Below are 27,519 nucleotides of genomic sequence, written 5' to 3'. Positions count from 1 at the left end.
CCAAAAAGCTTCCCGACCCCTGTTCTAAACTATGCTGAGTGAAGGAGTAGATATAACACAGGCATTGAGGCCTGACAATGCCTCATATGATTAGGTACCTTTAGACTAAACATTTAACTACTTTAAACTTGTTAGCTATTAAATGGGTAAAGCCACCTAACTCAGAGTAGTTAGAAAGACTGGGATGATGTACATAAAGTGCTCAGTATCATGCCTGGCACACAGTAGGAATTTACTAAATGATAGCTATCATTATCATATTATCTTTAAAGCTACTGATGTTGACAATGGAATTAGTAATGACATTCCCATTACAAGAAGAAAAGCATAATATTATACATTATGTATAAAATTGACAACCAATTGGCTTTGACCTACCAATATGACAATTTCTTCTATTTCAACCTAATGCAAAATAATGTATTTCATTCAAATCATTTATTGTTCCAAATTTATCAAATTCTTCCCTTCAAAGATTACTTCTGGAGACACACTCCTTCCTCTAAAAACCTTCTTCAAATAAGTTGCGAGGGTAAGCAAAGCAAGGAGTCTGGTGGAGAAGTGGACCTAGTATCTAGTTCCACTGTCTGATATCTTGTCACACAACCTCTGAAGGCCTTGGCTTCCCCACCTGAAGATTGAGAACAATTGTGCTTTTTCTAATGGGGGTTTTGTAAAGATAGATACCAGATGGGAAGCATTTTCAAAAGTTGAAATCATTATACCAAAGCAAGGCATTATTAATTCACTAGACTATGACATTTCAGAAAACATTAATATTTAACATTTCATCATGTTTTTTTCTATAGAAAAGCTGCATGTAAAAGAATAGAAAATTCATGCAATCCTGTCCAGTGATCACCAAAACTCATCTTGACCTTACTCTCAAGAGGGTATTTGGACTATTAAGTTAATTATATAGTGCTTTGTCATTGGAAATCATACCTCATCAAAATAAAATAGGAATGACAGCAGGAATATTAAGAGCCATTGTGTTTACAAGTGCTTCAAACATCAAGTTCTTACATTTACACCAGAAATCACACATATTAGAACAACTCATAAGGAAGGTGGAAGAATCACCTGCTTCCTTCATTGAAGGACTTTAAAATTGGTTTGGAAAATGTTATTTTGGTGTGGTTTTACTTAAAGATACATATAAACTTATCACCTCTCAAAGTCACTTTCAGACCAGGGGCTTTAGCAATTCTAAGAAGGAACAGTTTTCTTTTGCCTTCGAGAGAAGTTCCTTTCCTGCGTCCTAAGACGGGGTGTTTGGGTAGCAGGGAGGATGATGTGTTTGGACCAGCTCCTTGAAGAGGTAAGTGCGGCTCCATTCCAATCCAGCTTTCTTCCCCTGTGCAGTGAATTTTGGTTAACGAAGGGCTCCTGGGGAAAGTCACCTTTAGTCGGCCTCAAAGGCGCTATTGGTAGCGCCCACGTACTCAGGCTTCTTCTTATGCCTCATCCACATTTTCCGGAGGATCCTGGGAACGCTGCAGGACACACTTCCTGTCAGTGGTAGGGAGGCTTCTGCTCCCTGGGGAAGGGTTGGATACTCTTCGGTCATCTTCTTGTGATGTCTGGATCTAAAGAAAAGTCAGGGGTGTGGGGGGTGGGCAGTCACTTCACTGAGCTAGACTCTACTTTCTGCTCTGAAGACAAGTAGCCTGAGCTCTTATTCATCCTCCCCTTGCACATCCTGGGACAAGGAGGAAAGGTCACTGTTGGGACTCAGGCAGGAATGACTCCCCCTGGGGGATCCTTGAATAGGGTGAGGGAATGAGGTGGCCTTGGGCACATGGTTTATGGACCTCAAGATCTGCCCTTGTCCAAAGTTCTGCTTTCCCGCCCCTTCCCCTTCTACATAAACAATCTTGCTGAAAAGGGTGGATGTCCCAAAGCATTGGCTTTTGAAAGAGCTTGAGCCCTGGGGTTGAATACTGCTGCCCACTTACTGTGTGACCTCAGGCAAGTGACTTAACCTCAACCAGTCTGTTTCCTCATGTGTAAAATGGGAATAATTTCATCTAACTCATTCTTTTGCAAGGAGGAAAATGAGAAAATAAAGTATCTGGCACATTGTAGGCCTCCACGAATGCTCATTTTTCTCCTCACTTTGTTTTAGGTGAAAGAAATGGCCTTACTTGTCAATAGCCAGGGCCCAGCAACAAACTGAAATGAGAATGTCTGAGTTTAGAGAGACCGGCCCCATTTCAAACCCTTCACAATGCAGCCATGTGGATTAGTAAGGTTGGCCTCTGTTGAGATGTTGTAAGTTTTTGTGGACTTACTCTGGCAGTCACCAAAAACCAATTGCTGCTTAGAACAATTTGCTACTAGAACTTAATACAATCCAAATGATTTTCTTAGTTTTCTCCAGTTAGGTCCCAATACGTTGAGTGACTTGGTTCTCTTAATTCCTTCTGGATGGCTTTCTTTTATCTAGAAGAGCTTTGCACTGGTCTTTTTCTCCTTGGACTCCCACAGTGTTCAAGGTGTGTACCACTCACATGGACATTTTAGCCCCTGGTCCCTCACACGTCCCCGTCTAACACATTCCCTAGTATGTGTCCTTCCAACTACTAGATTGTAAGTTTCTAGTAGAAAATGATAGCAGTGGTTTGTGCTAAGCTCTTCACTCATTATCTCATTCAGTTCTCACTATTACCATCCCCATTTTATTTTTATTAAAATAAACGAAGACATGAAAGTTTGAATAACTTGCTGAAGTCACAGCAAGGCAGTGGCATGCCAGGCAAGCAGCACCACTTGACTGCCGCCTGCAGCATGGAGGACAGTGGTGGGGACATAACACGGACAGAGGGAACTGAGCTTAAGACTCCCGTGTCATCTTCTTAGTGCACCACTGAAGGCAGGGAGGGATGCTGGGGAATTACGCATTCCTGCGACTCTGGCTGCTGGCTCTGGCTCAGAGGTAACAGCAACGTGGGAGTGATAAACTGGGTTTGAAACTTTTATATCTTATGTGCTTCTTTAGCTCTGTGCAGGGGCCCTGAACCTAATTCAAGAGGCGTTTCTGACCTCAGCATGTTGTGGGAGGTTCTGAATATGGCCTGTGATTACATTTATCTGATTAACCAAAAATCTTCCAAATGACAATTCTTCAAGTCTAAAGAGTGGCGTTAATGAAGTGGAAACCATTATAAAAAACACACACACAAAAATACTTCGGCCTAGGGAAACAGTTATGTAGGATTATTGCCCTCATTAAAAGGGAATTAGCAGCTGGCATGGATTTTGTGTCATCATCCTGAGAGTCTGTTAACCCAGCCACCTGTTACTCTTCTGCCCCGGGGGCCAGAGCAGGTGGGGTGCCCTGCAGGCAGCGGGCGGGGAAGCACAGCACTTACCCTCTTGGCAGAACAGCTCTGTTCTCTGAGCCCAGGGCAGCTGCCTCAGGCACAGCGGTGGGGGCCTTCACTGAGATCCTGGCTACTGGAACAATCTGTGTTGTCGGATAGGGGAAGAGAATTTGAGGATGTAACTATGGCCCTAACTCTAGCTCGACTGGAGCCATTGAAAGGGGAATGGCTAGACTGAACCACCACCAACCTGAGGCAATAGTTCTTACACTTGGGTGGGCACCAGACTACCTGGAGGGCTTGTCAGCACCATCCTGTCTTGGGCCCACCTGGGTATCAATTCAGTAGATCCAATGTGAGCCTGAGAATTTGCATTTTGAACAAGTTCCTAGGTGCTGCTCATCTTGGGACCTCACTTTGAGAAAAACTTGAGAGAGGACACTTTCATTGCCTGTGTCTCTTTTTTGTCAAACCCTGCTGTTTCTTGCTTTGATATACTGCCTAGAGTTCTGCCAGCCTCTCTACTTCCTCTTCTGTAGTCTTTAGGGCCAGGCACTGGGGCCTCCTTGTTTCCAAGCAGACCTGCCACATTCCGCAGGCCCCTCCTAGATTTCTGGATGGCTTTCTTTTATCTAGAAGAGCTTTGCACTGGTCTTTTTCTCCTTGGACTCCCACAGTGTTCAAGGTGTGTACCACTCACATTGACATTTTAGCCCCTGGTCCCTCACACGTCCCCGTCTAACACATTCCCTAGTATGTGTCCTTCCAACTACTAGATTGTAAGTTTCTAGTAGAAAATTACTAGACGGAGAAATTAGAGACGGAGGCCACCTCTGCAGCTGCTCCTCAATGCTCCTCAGAGCCGACTCCATCTCATCTATGCAGCCCTACCTTCTGTCACCCCCAACTCCGCCTTCCGCCACCAGTGTGGGTACCAGTAGTTGCAGTCCCAGCAGGGCCATACCTGCCTTTCCCAGTGTCCATGCCCAGCTCTGCATCTTCACTTGTCTTTTCCTTCCCTCTCTGGATTGAGCCTCATCTCTGCCTGCCCTTCAAGCCTACTCCCTCCAGGAAGCCTTCCCTGAGGCTAGTGGCCTAAGTTGATTTCTCTCTGTCCCTACAGCACTGCATACCTCTGACATGTTTCAGCATCCCACCAATTCATTCTTTTTTTATGGTTCTCTACTTGTTTCATGTTTGTCCAGTTTCCTAGCCCCCAGAAAGGTCTCATGGCATGTGGCAGGGCCTGAGACTTCAGCCTTTGATGGCCTTCCTCAGCTCTCCTAAAGGAGGTGCTGGTGGCCAAGAAACATGTACAGAGGTAAACATTAACTGATGGCCCAACCTGGCCAAGTCCAGCTCTGTCAGTGGACATACACTATGCTTTGTTCCTCCACCCCAAGGCCCATGAAGGTGAAGGTCACAGTGTGTCTGGAACTGCTCAGAAATTCCGCAATGAGGATGCCATGATTCACCTCCTGCCTCTCTCCTCAGCTGGCCAGAGTTGTGGGCAGAGTTACTGTGCTACCTTGTAGCCTCTTGGGAGCTCTCTCCCTCCCCATCATGCCAAAGCCCTGGGGGAACATATACCCACTGCCCTTCTTCCCCACTGTCCTCAGCCCGATGTCCGCCAGTACACTTCAGGGTTGAGTCAGAGTTAGCTGTGTGAGGTCCGAGCTGTTCTTCAGCCTCTGAAGAGCTGCAGGACCCCAGCCCTGTCTCAGGCTCAGAGGAAAGGGTTAATCATGCTGCCTGTTTGTCTTCTGCATTATTACTGCCCCTCCCTCCCCCATTTTGTAACCATGTCTCCTTCACCACCCTCTCCCATCCCGACTTGCTCTGACCTCCCAGCTACAGCTACCTCTCTGCCAAGGCACTGTCTGACCTCAGCCTTAGGCCTGTGATCCAGGCTGTGGGCCTTCTCTTCCCTTTTGAGTCAGGGTTCCACTATGTGTGTCTGATACCAGCTGTTCGCGTATCTGACAACCTGTGACAATGGCCCAGCCATCCTCATTTTCCCATGAGTACTAGGTTGGGACCGGGAGCTCCTGACAAAACAGCTTGTTTCATCTTGGCCTGTTGTGTGGTTTTCCTAGGATAGGGATGACTTGGATGAGACACGTTGGTTAGATTTCCTGCTCTGACCAGGAGTGAAGTGCTCACATCTCTGAACAACTTGTTCCATAAAGATTAGGGGCAGACAATCTGTCGGATCTCTTCTGGTTCTCACATGGCACAGCTCATGAATCTTAAGGCTGATGTTTACTGAGCACAAGGTGCTGAGCCAACCTCACTTCCAGCTATGATTCAGCCCCTATTGGGCTAACAGAGGGTGCCCACGCTCATGCTCAGAAGGAGATACAGAAGACATCATTTTTTTCAGAGAGACGTTAAGCTAGATGGTCCCCCTTCAGGGAAGGACAAGTTGCCCGACTGTAGGATGGCTCTCAACTCCCTCAGGTATGTCTCAGTGCAGAAGGGCCACATGGTCTGAGGTCACACTTTCTTGGGCATCCCAGAGGTTGTGACAGGGTGAGGAGGAAATATAAAGGCCTGGTCACTTGGACCCAACTTGGGAGAGCCCAGATGAGCAACACTTGCTAGCCTCATAGCTCCTACCAGGAAGGGTTGGGCCTGTGTGGCAATGTCCCCCTGCCTGCCCCCCTTCTCCTGTCACAGGTATTGATCCCTACTGCACGTCTCTTACCCTACACCCCAATCTCAGGGTTGGCTTCCGAGAGCCTGAGCTGGAACAGGTGGCCTCCAGAGGTGTCCCAGCCTAAGATGACAGGTGTTTTGTGTTTTCACAGTGCTCGAGACCCCTTACATCTTTCACCCTTAGCTGCCCTTGGGAATTAGGCACAACCACTGTGGGGGGCCAGCCACAGAAATGCTTCTTCCTTCCATTTTTAGATGTCTACTTGGTAACACCTTCTTCTGTTTGCCTAATAGCTGAATTTCTGGCAAGAAAGACAGCAGGAGCTAGAGGTGTGCTGCAAGCCCACAGACAGTAGGAGCAAAGAACCCTCACGCCTGCTTTTCTGTGACCCTCAGAACTGGCCCAAAAGGACACTCAGTCTCTCATCATGGTGAGGCAGGATAGTAAGAGGCTAGGGCAGTTCCTTGACAAGTGGAATAAGAGAAGCTGAGATAAAACAATTAAGCCAGGGCGAACCATTTGAGAAACTTATAGCCAGCTAATGAATCACAACATTTTATATTCCCTAACCAATTTGGTTAGGAGCGAATGGTTTATGCATTCCAGATGTCCTGGGGCAGACCGCCCCCACATCCCTCTTTGATGACATTATTTATTTATTTATTTTGTTAGCGAGACAGAGAGAGAGAAAGAGAAAGAGAGAGGGATGAGGGACAGACAGGAACAGACAAACAAGAAGAGAGAGAGATGAGAAGCATCAGTTCTTTGTTGCGGCTCCTTAATTGTTTATTGATTGCTTTCTCATATGTGCCTTGATGGGAGGGGCTACAGCAGAGCGAGTGACTTCTTGCTCAAGCCAGCGACCCTTGGGCTCAAGCCAGCGACCATGAGGTCACATCTATGATCCCTTGCTCAAGCCAGCGACCCTGTGCTCAAGCTGGTAAGCCCATGCTCAAGCCAGCGACCTCGAAGTCTCGAAACTGGGTTCTCTCCATCCCAGTTTGATGCTTTATCCACTGTGCCACTGCCTGGTCAGGCTGATGGAATTCTTTAAAAATAAAACTAACCAGGGCCCTGGCCAAATGGCTCAATGGATAGAGCATCAGTCTACCATGCAGATGTCCCGGTTCAATCCTCGGTCAGGGCACACATGAAAAGTGGCCATCTGCTTTTCTTTCTCTCCCTTTCCCCCTTCTCTCTGTTTCTTTGCCAATCGCAGCCAGTGGCTTGATTGGTTTGAGCGTTGGCCCCAGATGCTGAGGATAGCTTGGATGGACCCAGGGTCAGCCTCAGGCCTCAGACAGGGGTTGCTGGCTGGATCCCAGTTGGGGAGCATGCTGGAGTCTATCTCTCTATCTCCCCTCCTCTCACTTAAAAACAAACAAACAAAAAACAAACCAGAAAACAACCCTGACTCTTCTATAAGCACATCTGATGAATCAACCTATTGAAGGACACACCTGGAAAGCTAATGAATCTTCTGTTAAGATCCTCCCCCGAGATCTCCCCTAGGATTCCTGCAGGCTAAGGAAAGAAAAAAGCCTCAAGACTAAGGACCCCAAAGTGTACTCTATCTAACACACTCACACTTTGTATCTCTGCTTTTTCTCCTAAATGATACAAAACTCACAAAATGCAACCAGTGGAGCAATGGGCAGCAGCAGCTCATCCCAGAACCTGTCTCCAAGGCCCTCTTTTCCTTTGACTTTCCAGTGCGTGAACAGCAGCCTCGCCTTGACTCACTTCTGTCACTGTGACTTTTATTTCTCAGTGAGCTCAGGCAGCCCAGTGTGGCCCGCTTCTTTCCTCACATTTCCTTTTTTAAAAAATATATATATTTAAATTTATTCATTGGAGAGAGAGAGAGAGAGAGAGAGAGAGAGAGAGAGGAGGAGTAGGAAGCATCAACTCCCTTATGTGCCTTGACCAGACAGACAAGTGCAAGGTTTTGAACCAGTGACCTCAGCGTTCCAGGTTGACACCCTATCCACTGCATCACCACAGGTCAGGCTCCTTACATTTCTAAAAAACAAAGGCAGCCTTGCTGAGGCTCTTTCCTGTTGCATCTTTTATGCTGAGCCCTTCCTTTTTTTCACTGTCCCTAGCTGTAACAAACAGTCTTGAAATTACCTGCACTTGTGTTGTAAAATCTTTCCTGTACGAAGCCAATAACCCACACACTACTGGCCAGACCTAGAAAGACCTGCTCCAGGCCTTGTCCTCATCAGGTAACAATGACACAGACAGCACAACAGAAACAACTACCCAGACTTAGATACGCACCAAAGACTTTCCATAGGCTCGGTTCCCACACAGATGTGACGGTCTGGGTTCAGCAATTCCCACTGCAAAGATGAAGGAAGGACACATTACTCAGTGCACTCTGCTCTGCCTCTCTTAGGACTACATCAATTATTAAAGCTGGCAATTTCCTTCCTTCCTTCCTTCCTTCCTTCCTTCCTTCCTTCCTTCCTTCCTTCCTTCCTTCTTTCCTTCCTTCTTTCTTTTTAAAATTATCATATGTATTTTTCCATTGATAGAGAGAGAGAGAGAGAGAGAGAGAGAAGCATCAACTTGCCTGTCCACTTAGCTGTTCCATTTCAGTTGTGTACTCATTGATTGCCTCCTACAAGGCCCCTACTAGAGATCAAACCCACAACCTTGGTGTGTGGGAATGATATTCCATCCACTGAACCACCCAGACAGGGCTTTTTACTTTTAAATTAGAGTTTTCATTTAATTTTATTCTATACTAGTTTCAGGTATATAGGATAGTGGTTAGAAAATCATGTACTTTACAAAGTGTCCCCACAATGTTTCAAGTACCCACCTGGCCCCATACTTAGTTACCACAAAATTATTGATTGTATTTTCTATGCTGTACTTTGAATCTCCATGACTATTTCGTAACTATCAATCTGTACTTTCTAATTCCTTCACCTTTTTACCCAGCCTTCCAAACCCCGCCCCTCTGGCAAGTACCAATCTGTTCTTTGCCTCTATGTGTCTGGTTCTATTTTCTTTGTTTGTTTACTTTGTTTTTCAGATGCCACATATCAGTGAAATCATATAGTACTTGTCTTTCTCTGACTTATTTCACTTAGCATAATACTCTCTAGGTCCATACACTCTGTTGCAAAAGGTAATATTTCATTCTTTTTTATGACAAGCTAGGGATTTTTTTTATTTTTTAAAAACTTTATTCATTTTAGAGAGAGAGAAAGAGAGAGAGAAGTGGGGAGGAGCAGGAAGCATTAACTCTTGTATATGCCTTGATTGGGCAAGCCCAGGGTTTCAAACTGGTGACCTCTGAGTTCCAGGTTGATGTTTTATTTACTGCACCACCACAGGTCAGGACAAGCTGGGGATTTTTAAAGGGCTTGTACCAAGCAGCAGAATTGGATAGTAGGCTCAGGTAGCAGGGCAACTAACTGCTGAGAAGGTTGCCTGCACCCCTGGCCCTCTTCCAGGGGGCAAGGATTGAGATGTAATAAGTAGGTACTCAGAGAACATACCCTCAGCCTCCCCTCCCTTCCTAAAGCACCAGATCACAGAGGTGATCAGGAGTTAAGTCTTTATGGCTCGAATCAATTCTTTACTCTGCTGCTCCTAGACATTCCTCTGTGAAAAGGAGCAGAGAAGTCCTGTCTGTGGTGGGAAGCACAGCGTCATAATGTGGACGACTCGGAGCTTCTCAGAGTCCTGACACATGGGCTGCCTGAAAGGTATGTGAGGACCTTCTTGCTATGCCTTTATTTCCAAGGCCTGATCTACTTTTGAGTAATTTCTACTCTGAAGCCTGCAGCATCTGAGCATCCACGTGTTGAGCTGAGGGAGCTGACCTAGGGTAGGAGATGGTGGGGGGAGAGGGTTGGCTTTCAATGTTGTTCTCCCCTGGGGCAGACATTCTAGGATGAGGCCCATCCTATCACACTACTGTAGTAATAAAGCACCCTGACCCCCAGGATAACATCTTTATACCAATTTAAACAAAGTTACAAGACTACAGAGATCAAACCCTGGTGTACAGTGCTCTGGAATAAGTAATGTTAGCAGCTCATATTTTTGAGTGATTGCTGTGGCAGGCACTGTGCTGAGTGTAAAACATACACACATTGTCTGATTTAATCCTCACCACTACCTAGACAAGATGTTGTCATCATAGTCCCCATTTTCCAGATGAGAACGTTGAGGCTTTTATAATATACAACAGTTTCAATGAAGCTGGTGAAGATGATTTTGGGAAGAGCGAACTGCAGGGCTGAAGAAATTAGACCCGGGAGCCCCCTAATTCAGTCTGGGAGGATTGCCAGGCGGACAGACACAGGGAGGGCAAGCCGCAGAGAGAAGAGTGTCAGCGAAGGTCCAGGGAAAAAAGCATATAAGGGAGTAGTCACAGGATTACACAGCAGCTCCGGGTGGCTCTGTGTATGGACTGGCAGGGACAGGAGTGTCACAGGAAGTGGCCCTGGAGATGTCAGCAGAGGATAGGTCCTGGAGGGCCTTGGGCATGGTATGGGTAGCTGTAGGTGGCAAAGAATGGCAGAGGCAGGCTTTGGCTTTAGAAGGACCTTTCTGAGAGGGGGCCCGGTGGCTGAGGGCCAGGGTGGGCTGCTACACACAAGGGATGATGCAGGGACACTGAGTCCAGCAGCCCGAGGTAGGTTCCAAGAGGGAGAGATGAGACATATCTAGGAGTTGACACGCTCAGTGTTCGGTGTGTGAAGTGGTGGGTGGTATGAGGGTGGGAGAGGAAAGGAATGTTAGGAAAACATCCCAGAGGCTTGTGGAAAGATGGACAGTGGTCCTAGCTGAGAAAGGAAGAGAGGTTTGAATGAGGAAGATTAGTTCCATTTGGAAAAGTTGATTCCAAGGAACCCGAAGACGTCTTGGTGTAGGGGTTCCACGAGTGACCAATTCTGCCAGGCCCAGGAGGTAGAGTATCCCCTTTCCAGGCCCCAGAGGCTCACCTGCTTAAGAGCTCATGGTGAGAGTTTTCCAGCTGGGCCTCTGCCTTCAGAGTGCCCACAATTTCCCATTCCTGGGTTCCTCAGTCACCTCCTATAGCTCAGAAGAGAAACAAGTCCCCAGATCTGAGGTTCCTGGAGATGCACATCCTCTGACAGAAAGACGGAAGGCTCAGTGCCCAAGGCTGGTGCCAAGCCCTCCTGTGGAGAGCACTGGGGCCTGGCTTTGGTTCAGAAACCCTCCCGCTCCTCCACCCCCTCTAGAATCGATCAGACTTGGGGAGCTGAAGGTTGAATCAGCACCCAGCTCAACTTTTTTCTTCTTCTGAACATGACTAACGCATTCCCTGCATGAGCTGACTGTCACATGTTGGGTAGATTCTCTCCATTTCATAACTTACTGTCCTCTTCTTTCAGAATAAAAGACTGACTTGGGCAATCGAAGCTTCCATGAGCTACTTAGAAAGGAAGGAAAGTGTCTCCTAAAACGAGACAGTTGGGAAGATGTTATTCTCCTGGAAGGGAAGAGGCATCAGCTAGGAAATCAGGAGATCTAAAATTTAATCTCAGCCTCGTTACTAATGAGCAATGTGACCTTGAGTAGGTCACACAGTTTTCATGGTTTCAGTTTCCTCTTCTATAAATTGGCAGGGGTGTGTGCAATACATCTGTGGTTCTCCACCTTCAGTGGGCATTAGAATCACCCAGGGAAGTTATTAAAACTCAGATTGCTGGGCCCCACCCCAGAATTTCTGACTCAATAAGTCTTAGGAGGGACCCAACATTTATATTTTTAACAAGTTCCCAGGTGATTCTGCTGCCCTGAGGACTCCACCTTGAAAACCACTCATTAAATCATCTCTAAATCCTTGCTAATCAATTCATTCTCCTTGGACCAACATCCTTAGCATTATCTGGAAGCTTATGAGAAACATAAAACCTGGGTCCTCATTCAGTCTTACTGGACTGGAATCTGCAAACAAGATTCTCAGGTGATTCTGGTGCACGTAAAACTTTGAGAAGCATGGCCCTAAATTCACTGTATGACATTGTAGTGAAGATATTCTCTTCTCTCTCTCTACACACACACGCCACCCACTCACCTAAATATACACACAGAGAAAATTGATCTCTTCTTAATTTGCAAGGCAGATTGTGGTTTTCCAATGCTTTCATTCTACACATATATGTGTATATGTAATCACTTAATGAGAGAATATAGGTGCTTTGTGCATTCTTATAGTAGGATTGTAAAGAGGATCAGGGTGTTAGTGGTCAAAGAAACCTTAAAGAAGTGGCATGGATGAAGGGACGTATTCAGTGGAGTCTTATTTCAGTTCTCGTAGCACACAAAATTGTTGACCCACAAAGGCTTTGACAAGGACACCCCAGACATTCTATTATGTATTTTTGGAGTTAAAATATGAATAACTTTAGGCTGTGGGCATAACAGAAATAACCTAAACCATCAATTAAAGGCAAAATACCATCATAGACTTCAGTGAGCTAGAGGAAGATGCCTGCTTGACTGCTTGAAGTGGAAGCCATTTATAAATATAGTGTGAAAGGTAAACATAGTATTTCCACCTTCCAATACAAATTTGTCCCAAAATTCTTTTTATAACTTATTGAAACAGCCTATCATTCAAAGTTAAAATGGTGAGAGTTTAAGATGGCTGTTTATCGAGAGTCTGTAAAAGTATATATACACAGCCTAGAAAATAAATAATGTAGGCGTCATCTGCTTTATGAGTCATGACTACACTGGTTTCCTCTCCCCCAGAACATAATGACTTTCATCTCCTGAATCCAGCAGGGCTTCCTGTGGAGCAAGATGGTGGATGAAAGCATCTTTGCTCACTACACACACTCAAAGCGAGTTTTATAGGTAGAAGGCGTTGTGGGGGCCGCTGTAGAGGGATCTGAGAGCAGGTGCATTCATAGCAGGAACACATGTGTGGGGGCAAAGTGCAATCCCCACACCACAGGTGTTCTGCTCACCTGGCCTGACCAAGGAGACAGACCAAACACAAGTCGGGATGCAGACACTGCTGCTGCTGCTCCAAGTGAGTCATTGTCCCCCAGGGAGGTACCAGGAACAGGGGTCAGGGTGCACATACCTGGCCTCACAGGGGTCTTGGCAGGGTGGGGTCCTTGCTGCCATGAGCTCTGGAGCCGGCCCCACCTGCAGCCCTCACTGTCGTGGCTGTCACTACGGTGTGGCAGCAGCTCCAGGGGCCGGGAAGGGTAGAGGTCTGACTCGATCACCACCTGCTGGGAAGAGGAAGGACAGTCAGCTCATTCCCAAATCAAATCTAGGGAGCCATGGTCCAGGCCAGGGCTGCAGCTCTGCATGTTTTGGAGCCATTCATATTCCACTGAACGCTAGGAACACTGAAAACACCTGGGTACGCTGGTTAGAAACAGCTAACTGCATATTGAACTTCAGCATGTCCAGTGGTGTCACAGTGCAGGAAAATGAGGGCTCTGGGGGTTCCTCGCCAGCAGTACAATCACAGAGTCGGCATCCTGGGCTATCATGCCAAAAGTCAAGGCCGGTCACCTGCACCCTGGCCTGACCCAGTCTGACAGCAGGACAGGTTATTTGAAATAAGGATAAACCTAGAAGTTGGGGTCTTAGGGTCTTTGCAGGTAAGTGGACATAGATAAAAATAAAGTGGTTACTAGGGAGAGGGGTTAAGGGGGAGGGGATGGAGGGAGTAAAGAGGAACAAATATAAAGTAATGGAAAATGATTTGACTTTGGGTAATGGACATATAATACAATCAGTAGTTCAAATGGTATAGAAATATTTACCTGAAACCTATTATACTCTTATTGCTCAATGTTACCTCATTAAAATTAATTTTCTAAATAATTTTTAAAGAGAGAAAGAATATTAAAAAATGGGGCATAAAACATGGTCTGGCAATTGACAATAAAAATACAAATGACCAATAAATGCGAAAAGATGCTGAACAACATGCGTAATTGAATAAACTAAAACAATCATTGTACTTTTTCTCCTATTAGATTGTCAATGATGAAAAAAATACTCATTTGGGTTCAGGCAAAACTGAGTTCAACCCCAGTTTTGACACCTTGTGGTTAGGTGGGAAAGGGACACCCTTGTCTGCCCTGGCTGTATTGGGGCATAGTAAGTGCCTGTCATTAAGACAAATTTAATTTAATTTATTTTTTATTGACTTTAGAGAAAAAGAGAGAGGGAGGGACGGAGGGGGAGAGAGAGAGAGAGAGAGAGAGAGAGAGAGAAACACTAATTTGTTGTTCCACTTATTTATGCATTCAATGGTTGATTCTTTTATGTGCCCTGACCAGGAATCAAATCTGCAACCTCGGTATATTGAAACAATGCTCTAACCAACTGAGCTATCCAGCCAGAGCCTAGTAGGGATTTTAATAGCACAGCTCACTCTTTTAGTTCATGTCACATAAAGGGGTAAGTAAAAGTAGGTTTGCAGTTGTTCTCATGAAAAAATATAAATAATATTACAAGAGTAAACTGTTTTGCATACTCACAACTGTAAACCTACCTTTGCCCACCCTGGTATTTATCTACAGTGTCTGACAGTGGTTCATGTCTCCCACAGAGGAAAATAAGGGAAGCTGTCACTCTTTGCCTCAGTTTACCACAAACAGTCTTTTGCTTAGAAAATTAATATATTCCAAATTTGGTCTTAGGGTAGGAAATAAACTCTTCCTGGAACAATTTTAGGACCCAGACTTATTCATTCTATGCTTTTGGAGAAAGCTGATAATTCAGGAGCATTTGGGATTGGCTCCCTGTCTCCTCTGGGCACTGCAGAAGGTGGTGTTTCTGTTTTCTGCAAGCCTTCAGTGCAGGCTGGGGGCAGCACCCTCCACTCGACAGTCTGTGCATTGGCACAGCTGTGGGTGGCCTGACACTCAGCACCTTGCACATACATCCTCTTTGCTCTCCTCCTTCCCTTCTTTTTGGCTCTGTGCTCTGCCATGATGTTGCCCAGAATACTGTAATTTTCTGGAGTAATGCTGGCTCAGAGTCCTATTCTCACGGACACACAGACTGTTTGACCTAAGGGCCCTCTCCCAGAATGTGAACCTCCGAGTTGAATAATACCTGTCTCATTGACACTTGCAGGAATCTCTGAGGTTAACCTCCCATCACAAGTATTTTTTATTTTATTTTTATTGTTTCAAAGTGAGGACTGATGTGTTTTCAGACCCACTGTAGATGGAGAAAATAAGGCAGGATGTGAAAGGCTGAGGAGTCCTGGGGAAAGACCCAGCATTTCCTTCTCTGTCAGCAACAAGAACCGCCACCTTGGCTATCCCCTCTCTGCACGTGGGCTGGGGAAGAGATTGGGGAGGGAGAGAGTGGAGAGAGGCAGTGGGGCTCAGCCCATTGTTTGGTGTAGGAGGTTCTTGGTGGTGGAGATGAGGCTGGTTCCTTCCCAGGTCATGACTTAGGGCCAAATGTCTCCTCAGGGTATCTTCTCCAACCACCCTCCACCCCCTTTTGCCAAAGGATGCTAACAGTGGGAAGGAACTGAGAGGGGTCCAACTCAGAAGATTTCCCTTTTGTAGCTGGCCTTGTGCTTGGTTCTCATTTCCCACAATAACAGAGGCTCTAAAAGGACCCCAGGGCAGTGTGTTAGGCCTACACCAGGGAATGGACAGCTGAACGGATGGTTGTGGCCTCCTGAGAGCCTGGTTTATTTCTGTTCTGTAGGACTTAGTCTATAGGACACAGTCTGTAGGGCTTGTTGCTGCTGGTTGTGGTCTTACAACAAGTTGGTTTGAGAGGAGGTTCTTTAACACCTTGAGTACACAGTTAAGATGGCGAACCGGCAGCAGTGGGTGGGGCATATTAACAGGAAGTTAGAAAGACAGATGAGACTTGGGTAATGGAGAATCATCATGATTTGGGGTTGATGAGATCCACAGCAATGTTCACATCGAGAAATTGAGGCCAAGAGAAGTTGTATGTCTTCAAGGTCACAGAGATATAAGGGGCAGAACCAGGACAAAAGTGTGTTTTTATTTACTTAATCATACCTGATTAAAGGACATTTGATATTTCAGTATTTTTCCTGGGATTACAGGTGATTTTTAAAAGATCTATTAAGATATACAACACGTGCACTTATCATCAATGTACAGCTTCATGAATGGTCACAAGGCGAGTCATAGAACCCTCACCCAGCTCAAGAAATAGAATGTGATTGACCACCCCTCAATGTAAACTTCATTTTGACTTTCAATAGCAAAGATTAGTTTTGACAGTTTTTGAGTTTTATATAAATGAAATAATACAGTATGTACTTTTTCATGTAGGGTTTCTTCATTTTTAATTATGTGACAATCCTTTATTATATGATTGTTACAGATTATTCTCATTGCTGTACATCGTGAGACTATATCACTATTTATCCATTTTACTGTTTATGAGCATTTGAGTAGCTTTCAGTTATGGGCCTGTATGGCTAGTGATATGATGAATATTTTAGCAATATGACTTTATTGATGATAATTTGTATATCATAACATTTTCTCATTTCAAATATACAATTCTATATATCAATTTGCCTTTTCTAGACATTTTATAAATGAGCTTGTACCTTTAAAAACCCCAAAACTCTGGTTTTATGACTTCTGAGTGCTCTTTGACAGACTCACAGAGGTACCTACATTCAGATAAGAATTTTCTAGTACAATTGATTGCTCAGTTCATTTTGAAAAATTAGTAGATAACCAGACAAATCCCTCCTCCACAAGGTTGAAACATGGGGAGAATGCGACATTTGCAATCTCATTTCTCCATCCTTCCTAATCAACCTTTCCTGACGGTGGCCTGTTGCCTGTCATGAAGGGGCTGTGAATCCCAGTGGCGGGGCTTCCATTGTACTGGGAGTCCTCACTGACCCACACCTTCGTGTAAATTCATTACTTTGAGCTACTCTTTTTACAAAAATTTGTTTCATTATTCATTTATTTTAGAGAGAAATGACAAGAGAGACAGAGGCAATCTGTTCCAGAATGTGCCTGAACTGGGGATCGAACCAGTAACCTCTGTGTATTGGGATGATGTTCTCACCAACTGAGCTATCTGGCCAGGGCTGAGCTACTCTTATAATGTTGATGACATCAAGTTGATCAGGATGTCAATAAAATTGCCTAAGAATCCAAGTTGAGAAAAAAGAGAGACTGTCTAGAGAAGGAACATTGTGGGGCTGTGCCCTAGGTTTAGAAAGAAAATGGAACTTAAGAGGAGTCCATAGAGAAGGGAAACTAGGACTGAGGGTGTTTCAGAAAGAAAAGAAATATCTTAAAGGAAGCAACCTGATACCCACATGGTACCTAGAGAAGTGAGAACAGACACAAATAAGAATTTCAGGACAAAAAATGTCATAAACATTGGTACTTTAGAGCAGATGCAAAATACGAATCATTTTCTCAAGAATGCAAAGGGAAGCCAAGAGTAAAATGGATGAGGAAAGAAGAGATCACAGCCAATTCATTCTTCTCTGGGACTCGCTTCCCCTATCCAAGGTGGACTAAGACACCTTTTCTGTCTTTTCTAATTTGAATGTTCTGTATAAACAAAAAATGAATCAGGCTGTCAGGGGAAATCAGAAATTCAGAAGCAAGCTCAAAGGCCAGGGGGCTCTGTGAAGCTGTCTCACCTGGAGGAATCTTGCATATTTGAAGACAAGACTCTAGCTTCTGATTTTTTTTAATCAAAAGCAATTTTTATATGTATTCATATAATTGAGTCATTTTTTTTCTTTGAGTAAAAGTACTTCAGAGAGGGGAAGTCAGAAACTACAAATATAGCAGTCTTTCTCAAAAACTTCCACACTCAAAACCTGAGAGCATGGCTGTATAGCGCCTGGCTGAAGCCAACTGGATATTTCAGGAGGCTGTGCCCCATGTTTTGGTGGCCTTGTGCACCTCACATTCATGAGGCTTCACCTCCACCATTGAGAAATATCACTTTAAAGTTCTAAGTTCCCTGAGAACTTCTTTCTCTAGGACTCTAGAAAGTATGATGATTTAGTTTCCATCTTTAAAGTTTTTGTACCAAATACATGGTGACAGAAGATAATTTGATTTTGAGTGATGGGCACACAAGGCGATATACAGATCATGTATCATAGAAATGAACACTTAAAACTTATACAATCTTATTAAACAAGTCACCCCAATATATTTAATTTAAAAATAAAAGGGGAAAAATTGAAGACAACTAAAAGTTTTTGTAACCACTGTTCTGTCCTTATAAAGCCAGTTGATATTGGTATAAGAAGTGATTTACACAGGAACATTATTTAAGGTTAGAAATTCAAGGCAAGAACTTGGTTGAGAACTAAATAGTCCTAACTCCCAATGGGATTGTTCCTGAGTCATGAATGATTTGTGGCTCTTTCAGATCCAAGGTAATGCCAAACTTAAGGCCTAGACTGAAACATCTATTGTGAAACTTTTTTAAACTCTGAATTACCTACAAACAACTGCTTCCCTTTCCATTTTGGTAAAACCCACTGCTCCTTAAAAGTCAGGAGCAATTTTCTAGCCAGGTAGCTCAACTGGTTAGAGAGTCATCCTGATATGCCAAGGTTGTAGGTCAGATCCCCAGTGAGGGCACACACAAGAATGAACCAATGAGTGCATAAAGGAGTGGAACAAAAAATGGATGTTTCTCGGCCCTGGCCGGTTGGCTCAGTGGTAGAGCGTCGGCCTGGCGTGCAGAAGTCCTGGGTTCGATTCCCGGCCAGGGCACACAGGAGAAGTGCCCATTTGCTTCTCCACCCCTCCCCCTCTCCTTCCTCTCTGTCTCTCTCTTCCCCTCCCGCAGCAAGGCTCCATTGGAGCAAAGATGGCCCGGGCGCTGGAGATGGCTCCTTGGCCTCTGCCCCAGGCGCTACAGTGGCTCTGGTCGCAACAAAGCGATGCCCTGGAGGGGCAGAGCATCGCCCCCTGGTGGGCGTGCCGGGTGGATCCCGGTCGGGCTCATGCGGGAGTCTGTCTGACTGTCTCTCCCCGTTTCCAGCTTCAGAAAAAAAAAAAAAAGATGTTTCTCTTTCTTTTTCTCTTTCTCCCTTCCTTTCTTTCTCTAAAATAACTTAATAAATATTTTAAAATATTAATAAATAAAATAAAAAAATTTAAATCCCTAAATAAAAATGTCAGGAACATTTTTCTACTAGAGATGGGCTTAAGTTTTCAGGGACTAGAGAACAAAGTAATTTTCATGCCTTACAACAAAGAAATTTTCCATCCACTGAAATCCCTTTTCTTTCTAATACATGAAATATTTGCAAGTTATTTTAAAAAGTATATGACTGACAAAAAATAATGTGCAAAAGACAGAAGTAAGAAACCTGGAGTGAAAAAAAAATATATGAGAAGATGAAGAATGGTATTAAGAAATGCAAATTAAAACAATAAGATATTGTCACCTATTAATTAGATTGTCAAAGATCAACAACATTGATACCTCACAGTATTGGCTCAGGTGTTCTAATAAAGGTACTTTTAAAACACAGTTGCTTAGAATTTGACAATGGCTATATAATTTTTTCAATGTTCATATTCTTTGAGCATTGTCTTTTATTTTTTTAATTGATACATAATTGACATAAATTGTGTAAGCTTAAGGAACACAAATGTTGATTTGATAGCCCAGAATTTTCATATCTATGATGTATCCTTAAAAACATTTACATAAGAGTATAAAAAATGTGTTCAAGAGTATTTCTTAGGACATTGTTTTAGTGGAAAAAATGGAGAATCTCATTTATTGAAAATTTGATTAAATAATTACCCTAAGAAAACTTCTGCTTTGGTTCAGGTAAAAAATTATGGTACATTCATACAATGGCATACTATGCAGCCTCTATAAAAATGAAGTAGATCCTGGCTGGGTAGTTCAGTTGGTTAGAGTGCTGTCTCCATATGCTAAGGTTGTGGGTTTGATCCCCGGTCAGGGCACATACAAGAATCAACCAATGAATGCATAAACAAGTGAAACATCAAATTTATGTTTCTCTCTCTAAAAATCAATCAATAAAATAATAATAATAATAATAAAGAATGGAGTAGGTCTATATGTATTAATAGGCATGTAAACATGTTCAAGATTTATTGTTTAGTAAAAAAACTGCAAAACAGTATGTTATTAAGCAATAAGGCATAATAATTCTGATAGTATATGGGAAATATTCACTTAGAAAACTGCCAGTGCTTATTGAATGCTCAGTATGTGTCAGATTTTGAATTAAGCACTTTAGAGATAATTTGCTCCTTCCAATGGTTCTTGAGCTATGTACTCTTTTTTTATTCTCATTCTAATGCTAAGGAAATTAAGTCCCAGCATGGTTGGGCAACTTACCCCAGGTCAGAAAGCCAGAAATAGATAAACCTGAAATTTAACCCCAGGCAGTTTGACTCTTAAGTCTATACACCTAATTACTGTGTTCTACAACCTTCAGGATTTATTAATACCATATTTTATATCTTCATAACGTTTCAAATTTTATAATTGGCACATACTGATTTGGATATTAAAAAAGTAATAAATGTAGGCCCTGGCCGGTTGGCTCAGTGGTAGAGCATCAGCCTGGCATGCAGGAGTCCTGGGTTCGATTCCCGGCCAGGGCACACAGGAGAAGCGCCCATCTGCTTCTCCACCCCTCCCCCTCTCCTTCCTCTCTCTCTCTCTCTCTTCCCCTCCCGCAGCCAGGGCTCCACTGGAGCGAAGTTTGCCCGGGAGCTGAGGATGGCTCTGTGGCCTCTGCCTCAGGCGCTAGAGTGGCTCTGATTGCAGCAGAGCGACGCCCCAAGATGGGCAGAGCATCGCCCCCTAGTGGGCATGCCGGGTGGATCCCGGTCAGGCGCATGCGGGAGTCTGTCTGACTGCCTCCCCGTTTCCAGCTTCGGAAAAATACAAAAAAAAAAAAAAAAAAGTAATAAATGTATATAAAAGCAACAATGACTAAAATCCTACCTATTCCAAGGACACTTAAAATTATTTTTTAATGGAGAATAAATTTTCAAAAATTGAGATACTCAGAAAATCAAGATGCTGGTCTATAAAAATTTGTGATAGAAATTCCAGTATAACCAAGAGGAAATGATTAGCAGTTAAAATAAATCTTTTACATTAAAGTACAAAGATGTATGGACAGCTTTTACATAAAAAAATTTGTAATTAAAATGTGAAAGTCACAGCCTCATTAGGCTCTAAAGACATGTAAATTAATTTTAAGGTAATGTCTATGCTTATTAAAGTAGGGAAAGATAATACAAAAAAATAAAAGCCAATGTTGGTGAAGTTGGAGGTAAATGAAAAAGCATGGCTGCGAGCCTGGAAGTTGTTCAGAACTACTGGTCATATGTGACAAAACTGCAAGCAGAACTATTTTTTAAAAAATCACCATTATTTCTTCCCATCTAGCTCAGTGTCTCTCACACATAATAAAAATGCAAATATTGGATAAATGGATGGATGGATGGAATTATTTTTATTCTTTTACTTGTTAATTCTATGAGACCTATGAACCAAATAATTAATCCCCAAAATAGTATTTTGTACAAATAAACTCATTGCATTGCTATTTATAACAGTGAAAAAAAATGGAACATTGCAAATGCCAACAACAGGAGAATATGTAAGTCAGCGATGCTATATCCCCATCGTGGACTCTGTTTAAATAAGAAAAAAAGTATTTATAAAATGAGATTTACTCTCTGTGTCTGGAAAAATGGAAGAAGAGAGGGGTCTGATTTAGAGCTATGTGCTGGTTGACATCTGCCAATTATTTTGGTTAAGTGGAGGAGAGAGAATGTAGCAACAACAATGTGGGCTATAGAAAACCTTCCTGGTTAGAGAGAGAGCAGGAGAGAGAGAGTGAAGAAGCTAGACATTGCTTTTTAAATGAAAAGCCAATAAATCAAAATTGAAGTTTCCTTACATTCTTTGTCAAGAGGTGTTGAGAGCTTTTGACTCTTCTTCTGGCTGGACTGGACACTGCAAAGAGAGAGTAAAGGAATAGTTTTAGAGAATACCTCTGAGGCTGGCATAGCTACAGTAACAAAACTGAGAGGTTCACGCCTGCAGTGGGGCAGGGTCACAGAGGAGGGGGAACGGGAAGAAGAGGCAAGGGGCAATAGCAATTTTAGATGTTACTTGGTTGAGTGCATCAAAGTACACAACAGCATTATTCACAATAGGCAAGAGGTGGAAACAACCCAAATGTCCATCAACAGATAAATAGGTAAAATGTACTCTATACATTCAGTAGAATATTAATGTTCTCAAGAAGAAATGGAATTCTGATACACGCTGCAACATAAATGAAACATTAAGCTAAGTGAAGTAAGCCAGACACAAAATGACAAATATTGTATGAGTCTATTGTATGAGATACCTAGACTAGTCAAATTCATAAAGACAGAAAGTGAAATAGAGGTTACCAGGGGCGGGGAATAAAGAAATTGGGTGTTATTATTTAATGCAGTGATTCTCAACCAGTGTGCCACAAGAATTTTTTAAACATACAATACCTGACTATTTACTTCTTTTCCCTTAGATTGTTTAAATAAATAAATAAATAAATAAATAAATAAATAAATAAATAAACAAATAACAACAGCCAACACAACAATAGCCATCTGGTGTGAATGCCCTTAAGCCATAATGATATAGGTCATATAATAGAGTTGCATCTTATTGGTCATGTCCCATAATAAGGTTTTGTCTGATTTGTTAATTCTTGATACCAGAAATCCTTATATACAAGTATAGTCACTCAAGTTTTTAAAAAGTCATTTTGGAAGAAAAAGGTAGATAATTACTATTATTATTTTTCTTCTGTAAATCAATCAAAAATTATACCTTTTTTTTTTTTTGTCAGACCAGCAAAAAATGTAATATATTTTTTTGGTGTGCCACAGAATTTTAGTAATTAGTTTATGTGTATCAGGAGAAAAAGAAGGTTGAAAATTGCTGGTTTGAAGGGGACAGAGATTCTGTTAGGAATGATGAAAAAGTTCCTAACAGAAATGGATAGTGGTGATAGTCGCACTACAGTTTTAATTTTCTTAATGCTACAGAACTGTACACCTACAATGGTCAAATGGTAAGTCATATATTATGTATATTTTAACTACTTGGTTAAAAAAGGTGCATTTTGTTGAAAAAAGAGATTCCCATGGCATCTCTTTTCCATATTGCTGTTAGAATGATTTACTTGGAATCTAAACCCCACCATGTCACTGCCCTGCTTAGCACTGAAATGACTTCTTGTTACCTATCAGATAACTGATCAGACAGTGCTGTGTTATCTTCTTCAGGGCACCTGCAGCCATGACACCAATCATCCAGCGACCAGCCCAGTATACAGGTTAAGGGCCAGGGCCCCCCACTCTTCTCACTCAGGTGTGAATCACTTGCCAGTAATGTACCTTGGGCAAATTACTCATCCTTGCTAAATCTCACTTTCTTCATCTATAAATTAGGGATGATACCAGCACCTACCTCAAAGGACTGTGGTAAGGATTAAATAAACTAATTTGTATTGAGCCCTTGAGCCATCACCTGGTGAAGAGTAAGTTCCCAGGAATTAATTGTGGTTATTATGATTTTCCTCTTTCTCTGCAAGATGAAGGCTAGCGAAAGGAATAGGTGATAACGTCTAGAGACTGTAGCATGCCATTATAATTTCTCTTTCTGGAGTTTTCTCCGTTTCCTCTCTCTCCTATTCCCCTCATTAACCCCTCCCCATCTTTGTTTATCCCCAAGTAGATTATTTTGAATGCTATGCTACAATTCCCCCAGAATTAAACCCACTCTGGTTTGCCTCAGGAAATAGCTTCTGGTATAAATTCTTGGTAAAACCACAGCTTTTTATCTTTTGTGTTTACAGTGAATTGTGTCTGTGAAATCTTTCCGTGAAATGTCTCTAGAAAATAAACATACACACTTGTCCTCAGTTACAGACTTGATCTATGTCCTATGCCTTTAAAATACTTAAGAAACACCATAACATTTGCTGTGGCTATCTCTCTGTGAGTTATTAAGATGGCTCAGCTAAAAAGAGTATATTGTTATTAGGTTAAACTCAATACATGTGTGTTGGAAAGTGGGCTATAATATAACAATAATAAATGTAATAATAGCTCCTCATTAAGCTTTACTAGGTGGATGGCTTATCTGCCTTATTGTACTCAGCTTCCTAGCAACTCTAAGGTAGGTGCTCTTCATTTTATAGATGGGGCTACTGAGGGTTGGGGTCACACAGTTGATGATGGAACAAGGCCTATGCTCTTAACCACTAGGCAACACTGCCCATGTGACTGAACTTGTCCTCTGAAAATGTTTTGGTCATTGCCCATTGAATAAACACGGCTAAACTGTGGCATCTGGGAAAGGGCATATCAGGGGGGACTATAACCCTTTTTAGATAGATCAAAGCAACCTCTGTTTCTGCAATTAGGGAATGTGAGGATGGAATAGTTACCAATCCCACAAGTGGTGATGTAAAATGAGCTAGCACTGTCTTCTCTCATTGATGGCCCTTTGCTTGTTGGCTTTGGGGAAGCAAGCTGGGGCAAAACAAGAAGGAAGAGGCAACGTCTTTCACTTCTGGTCTAATATCAGTAGCAAATACTCCTTTTCTAGAGAACAACTTCCTGAGCACTGAATGTGCATGAATACCAGTGAATACTCAGTTTAACATCTACAGAGAGCCGTGAATAAAAATGGCAAGAAAGGAATAAGGGATTAAATATTTATCTTTGACCGAACATATTCATTGCTATAAATATGGAGCAAAAGTAGAAATCACTTGGTCAGTGATGTATTTAATGGTGCTTACTGAATGCCACGTGCTGTTCTAAAAGCCTTTGTATCTCATGTTCCCCACATAATAACCCTGGGAGATGAGTTCTAGTTCTCCCCTTGACAAAAGTGAAAACTCAGGCCCAGAGAGGTCAAGTGACCTGTCTGAGGTCACACAGTGCAGACGTGGCAGCAGTCTAGACACGTGAAGTTAAAGGCCCTGTTTTAAGTAATTTTATTCAGGTGAAGTGTGATATTGCTCCTGGACTACATAATGATTTTTTTTCTCCCTTTAAAACTTTTTAAATAAAAAAATGACAGAAAATAGACATTTTAACATTTTCATATTTGCTTCCAGTTGGTTTCCTTATCATATAAAAGTAATAAAAAATTAAAAGACAAGTTTAGGCCCCTCTTTGTGTTCCCTAATTCTACTTCCCTCCCTCCCCAGGGCAACTAAGATTACTCATTTTATCTGGATCTTTCCAGCCTATATTTTCATACTTTTCTCAAAATATGTATCCATAAACAATATATAGCATTGTTTTGTATTTCTGAATTTAATTATTGTTATCATACATATGTAATTACATATGTAATTTTTTAGCCTACTTTTTTTTCACTCAACATTATGTGTGAAGATCTATGTCCATACACGCAGATCTACTCCATTGCTGTTGACTATTGTGGAGTGTTCCATAGTACAATGGCTCTACATTTTGTTCCTCCCTCCCCCTTTCTTTTTGTGTGACAGAGACAGAGAGGCAGAGAGAGGGACAGATAGGGACAGACAGGAAGGGAGAGAGATGAGAAGCATCAATTCTTCATTGTGGCTCCTTAGTTGTTTATTGATTGCTTTCTTATATGTGCCTTGAGGGTGGGGGGCTCCAGCAGAGCGAGTGACCCCTTGCTCAAGCCAGAGACCTTGGGCTTCAAGCCAGTGACCATGAGGTTATGTCTATGATCCCACGCTCAAGCCAGCTACCTATGCTCAAGCTGGTGAGCTTGCGCTCAGACCGGCGACCTCGGTGTTTCAAACCTGGGTCCTCCGTGTCCCAGTCTGAGGCTCTATCCCAGATGTCCCCAAACTATGGCCCGCGGGCTGCATGCAGCCCCCTGAGGCCATTTATTCAGCCATCCACCTCACTTCAAGAAGGGGCATCTCTTTCATTGGTGGTCAGTGAGAAGAGCATTGTATGTGGCAGCCATCCAACGATCTGAGGGACAGTGAGCTAGCCCCCTGTGTAAAAAGTTTGGGGACACCTGCTATCCACTGCACCACTCCCTGGTCAGGCCCCTTCCTCTCTTCAAGGACACTTAGGTTCTTTTCAATTTCACTGTCACAGCATCAGTGCCACCATTAACATCCATGTCTATGGGAGAAGTGGAATGGCTGGGTCAGAGGGTCATGGCTGTCTTGACTTTCTAGAGTCTCCAGAGAGAGTTCCCACTCCTGCACGTGGGCAGACTCCTAGCTCTTTTTTCTCTCTGGCTATCTGGCAATAGATGTCTAAAGCTTAATTTATGTTCTGCTGGCTCTCTCTTTGTGATCAGGCTCAGTCTCTCCCCCAGACTCCCACCCCTTCCAGCAATGGCCCTGTTGATGGTTGAGGAGGAAAGAAGAAAGAAATTGTTTTAACAGGGGGTCACAACACCAGCAAATACCCAGCCAGCTTCATTCAAGTCTGACAATGGGGCTAGGGTTAAGCTGGAGACCCGGACTCAACCAGCACAACAGCGACTGCAGGGACAGAACAGAGGCCGCAGAAGAGAGGGCGAGCTTTGGAGGGGGTAAGGGAATTTGTCCGGCCACCAGACACTTGCAGCCATCTGGGCTCTCACCCAAAGCCCTTCCTTGGACTTGACACCATTTGTCTTGGAGCACAAATACTGACAGTCACACTTTTGGGTGGTGCTAGTTCCAGGTTAAGTTTGGGAGCACAGCCCTAGGGTCTGGGAAGAGGTCAACCTGGTGAGGGCATTATTAACCACTTCATCGGACTTTGAGTCACTGTGGGAAGAATTTCTCTTATTTCACAGCACAGTTAGAAATCAGACATTTGAGGCAGCTGGTTCCCATTTCAGAACCCACTTGCTCACAGGAGAAGAAAAGAATCTATCTGGCTGCCGGGGAATTTTGTGTTTGTCTATGTTTCCTGTAACAATGGCTTGCTGTCACTTTCATTTGGCATATTGCATTGCAGAATTGAATTAAGTGAAATAGAAATATTTAACTGTCCTGTCTCCCTAGATGGACTGTTTCTCAAAAACTGATGTTTATGCATGAGCCTCCTTTTCAGAAACAACAACAAAAAATATCATCAAGACAGAGAAGCAGTCAGAGCTCAGACACCTGAGGGAAAACCATAGTAAAACAGCACGTGATTGTCCTCACCCTCCAGCATAAGGTGCCACATTAAGAGAACAGTCAAGGAGGATTTTACTCACCCTTGGAAGGAATCACAGTGGTGAAAACCTCTATATTTTCATCACTGCAGCTGTAAATCTGATGCATCGTTTCAGTCTTCTCTCCCCTAAAATGCCTGGGGACTGGAGGCCTCTCTCTGAACCCCTAGTCGCGAGGTTTCCTAATCCAGTCTGGCTCGGGGATCATTGTGCAGGTCCACAAAAGACAGGCTGGTGCTGTGAGCTCATCTCATTCCAGAGTCTTCACTGCAACTTTTTCTAATCCCATCTGTCTTTTTTTTTTTTATGAATCCTATT

The 27,519-nt window shown here is 43.1% G+C and overlaps 1 protein-coding gene across 1 annotated transcript; it reads right to left on the bottom strand.

Moving 5' to 3' along the window:
• VXN (vexin) lies at nucleotides 1–27,451 on the bottom strand. The gene is made up of 6 exons (XM_066264675.1): nucleotides 27,244–27,451; nucleotides 21,929–21,984; nucleotides 13,073–13,223; nucleotides 8,269–8,330; nucleotides 3,375–3,469; nucleotides 1–1,589 (listed from the first exon to the last, which is right to left on the bottom strand). The coding sequence occupies exons 1-6, from the start codon at nucleotides 27,308–27,310 to the stop codon at nucleotides 1,406–1,408; spliced, it is 615 nt and encodes a 204-aa protein (XP_066120772.1). The 5' UTR covers nucleotides 27,311–27,451; the 3' UTR covers nucleotides 1–1,405.
• Between the last annotated feature and the right edge of the window lie 68 nt (nucleotides 27,452–27,519).

The sequence above is a fragment of the Saccopteryx bilineata genome, chromosome 3, assembly GCF_036850765.1.
Source record: "Saccopteryx bilineata isolate mSacBil1 chromosome 3, mSacBil1_pri_phased_curated, whole genome shotgun sequence".
Classification (NCBI taxonomy): Eukaryota; Metazoa; Chordata; class Mammalia; order Chiroptera; family Emballonuridae; genus Saccopteryx; species Saccopteryx bilineata.
Note: the sequence above shows the minus strand (reverse complement) of the source record. Positions and strands in the feature narration are given on the sequence as shown.

What these genes read in the sequence shown, in the direction of transcription:
- VXN (XM_066264675.1), bottom strand. Translation starts at nt 27,310, where the DNA reads ATGCATCAGATTTACAGCTGCAGTGATGAAAATATAGAGGTTTTCACC. An exon ending in AACACCTCTTGACAAAGAAT is followed by an intron (nt 13,224 to 21,928) that starts GTAAGGAAACTT and finishes TCTTCCCAGCAG; the next exon opens with GTGGTGATCGAGTCAGACCT. An exon ending in CAAGACCCCTGTGAGGCCAG is followed by an intron (nt 8,331 to 13,072) that starts GTATGTGCACCC and finishes TCATCTTTGCAG; the next exon opens with TGGGAATTGCTGAACCCAGA.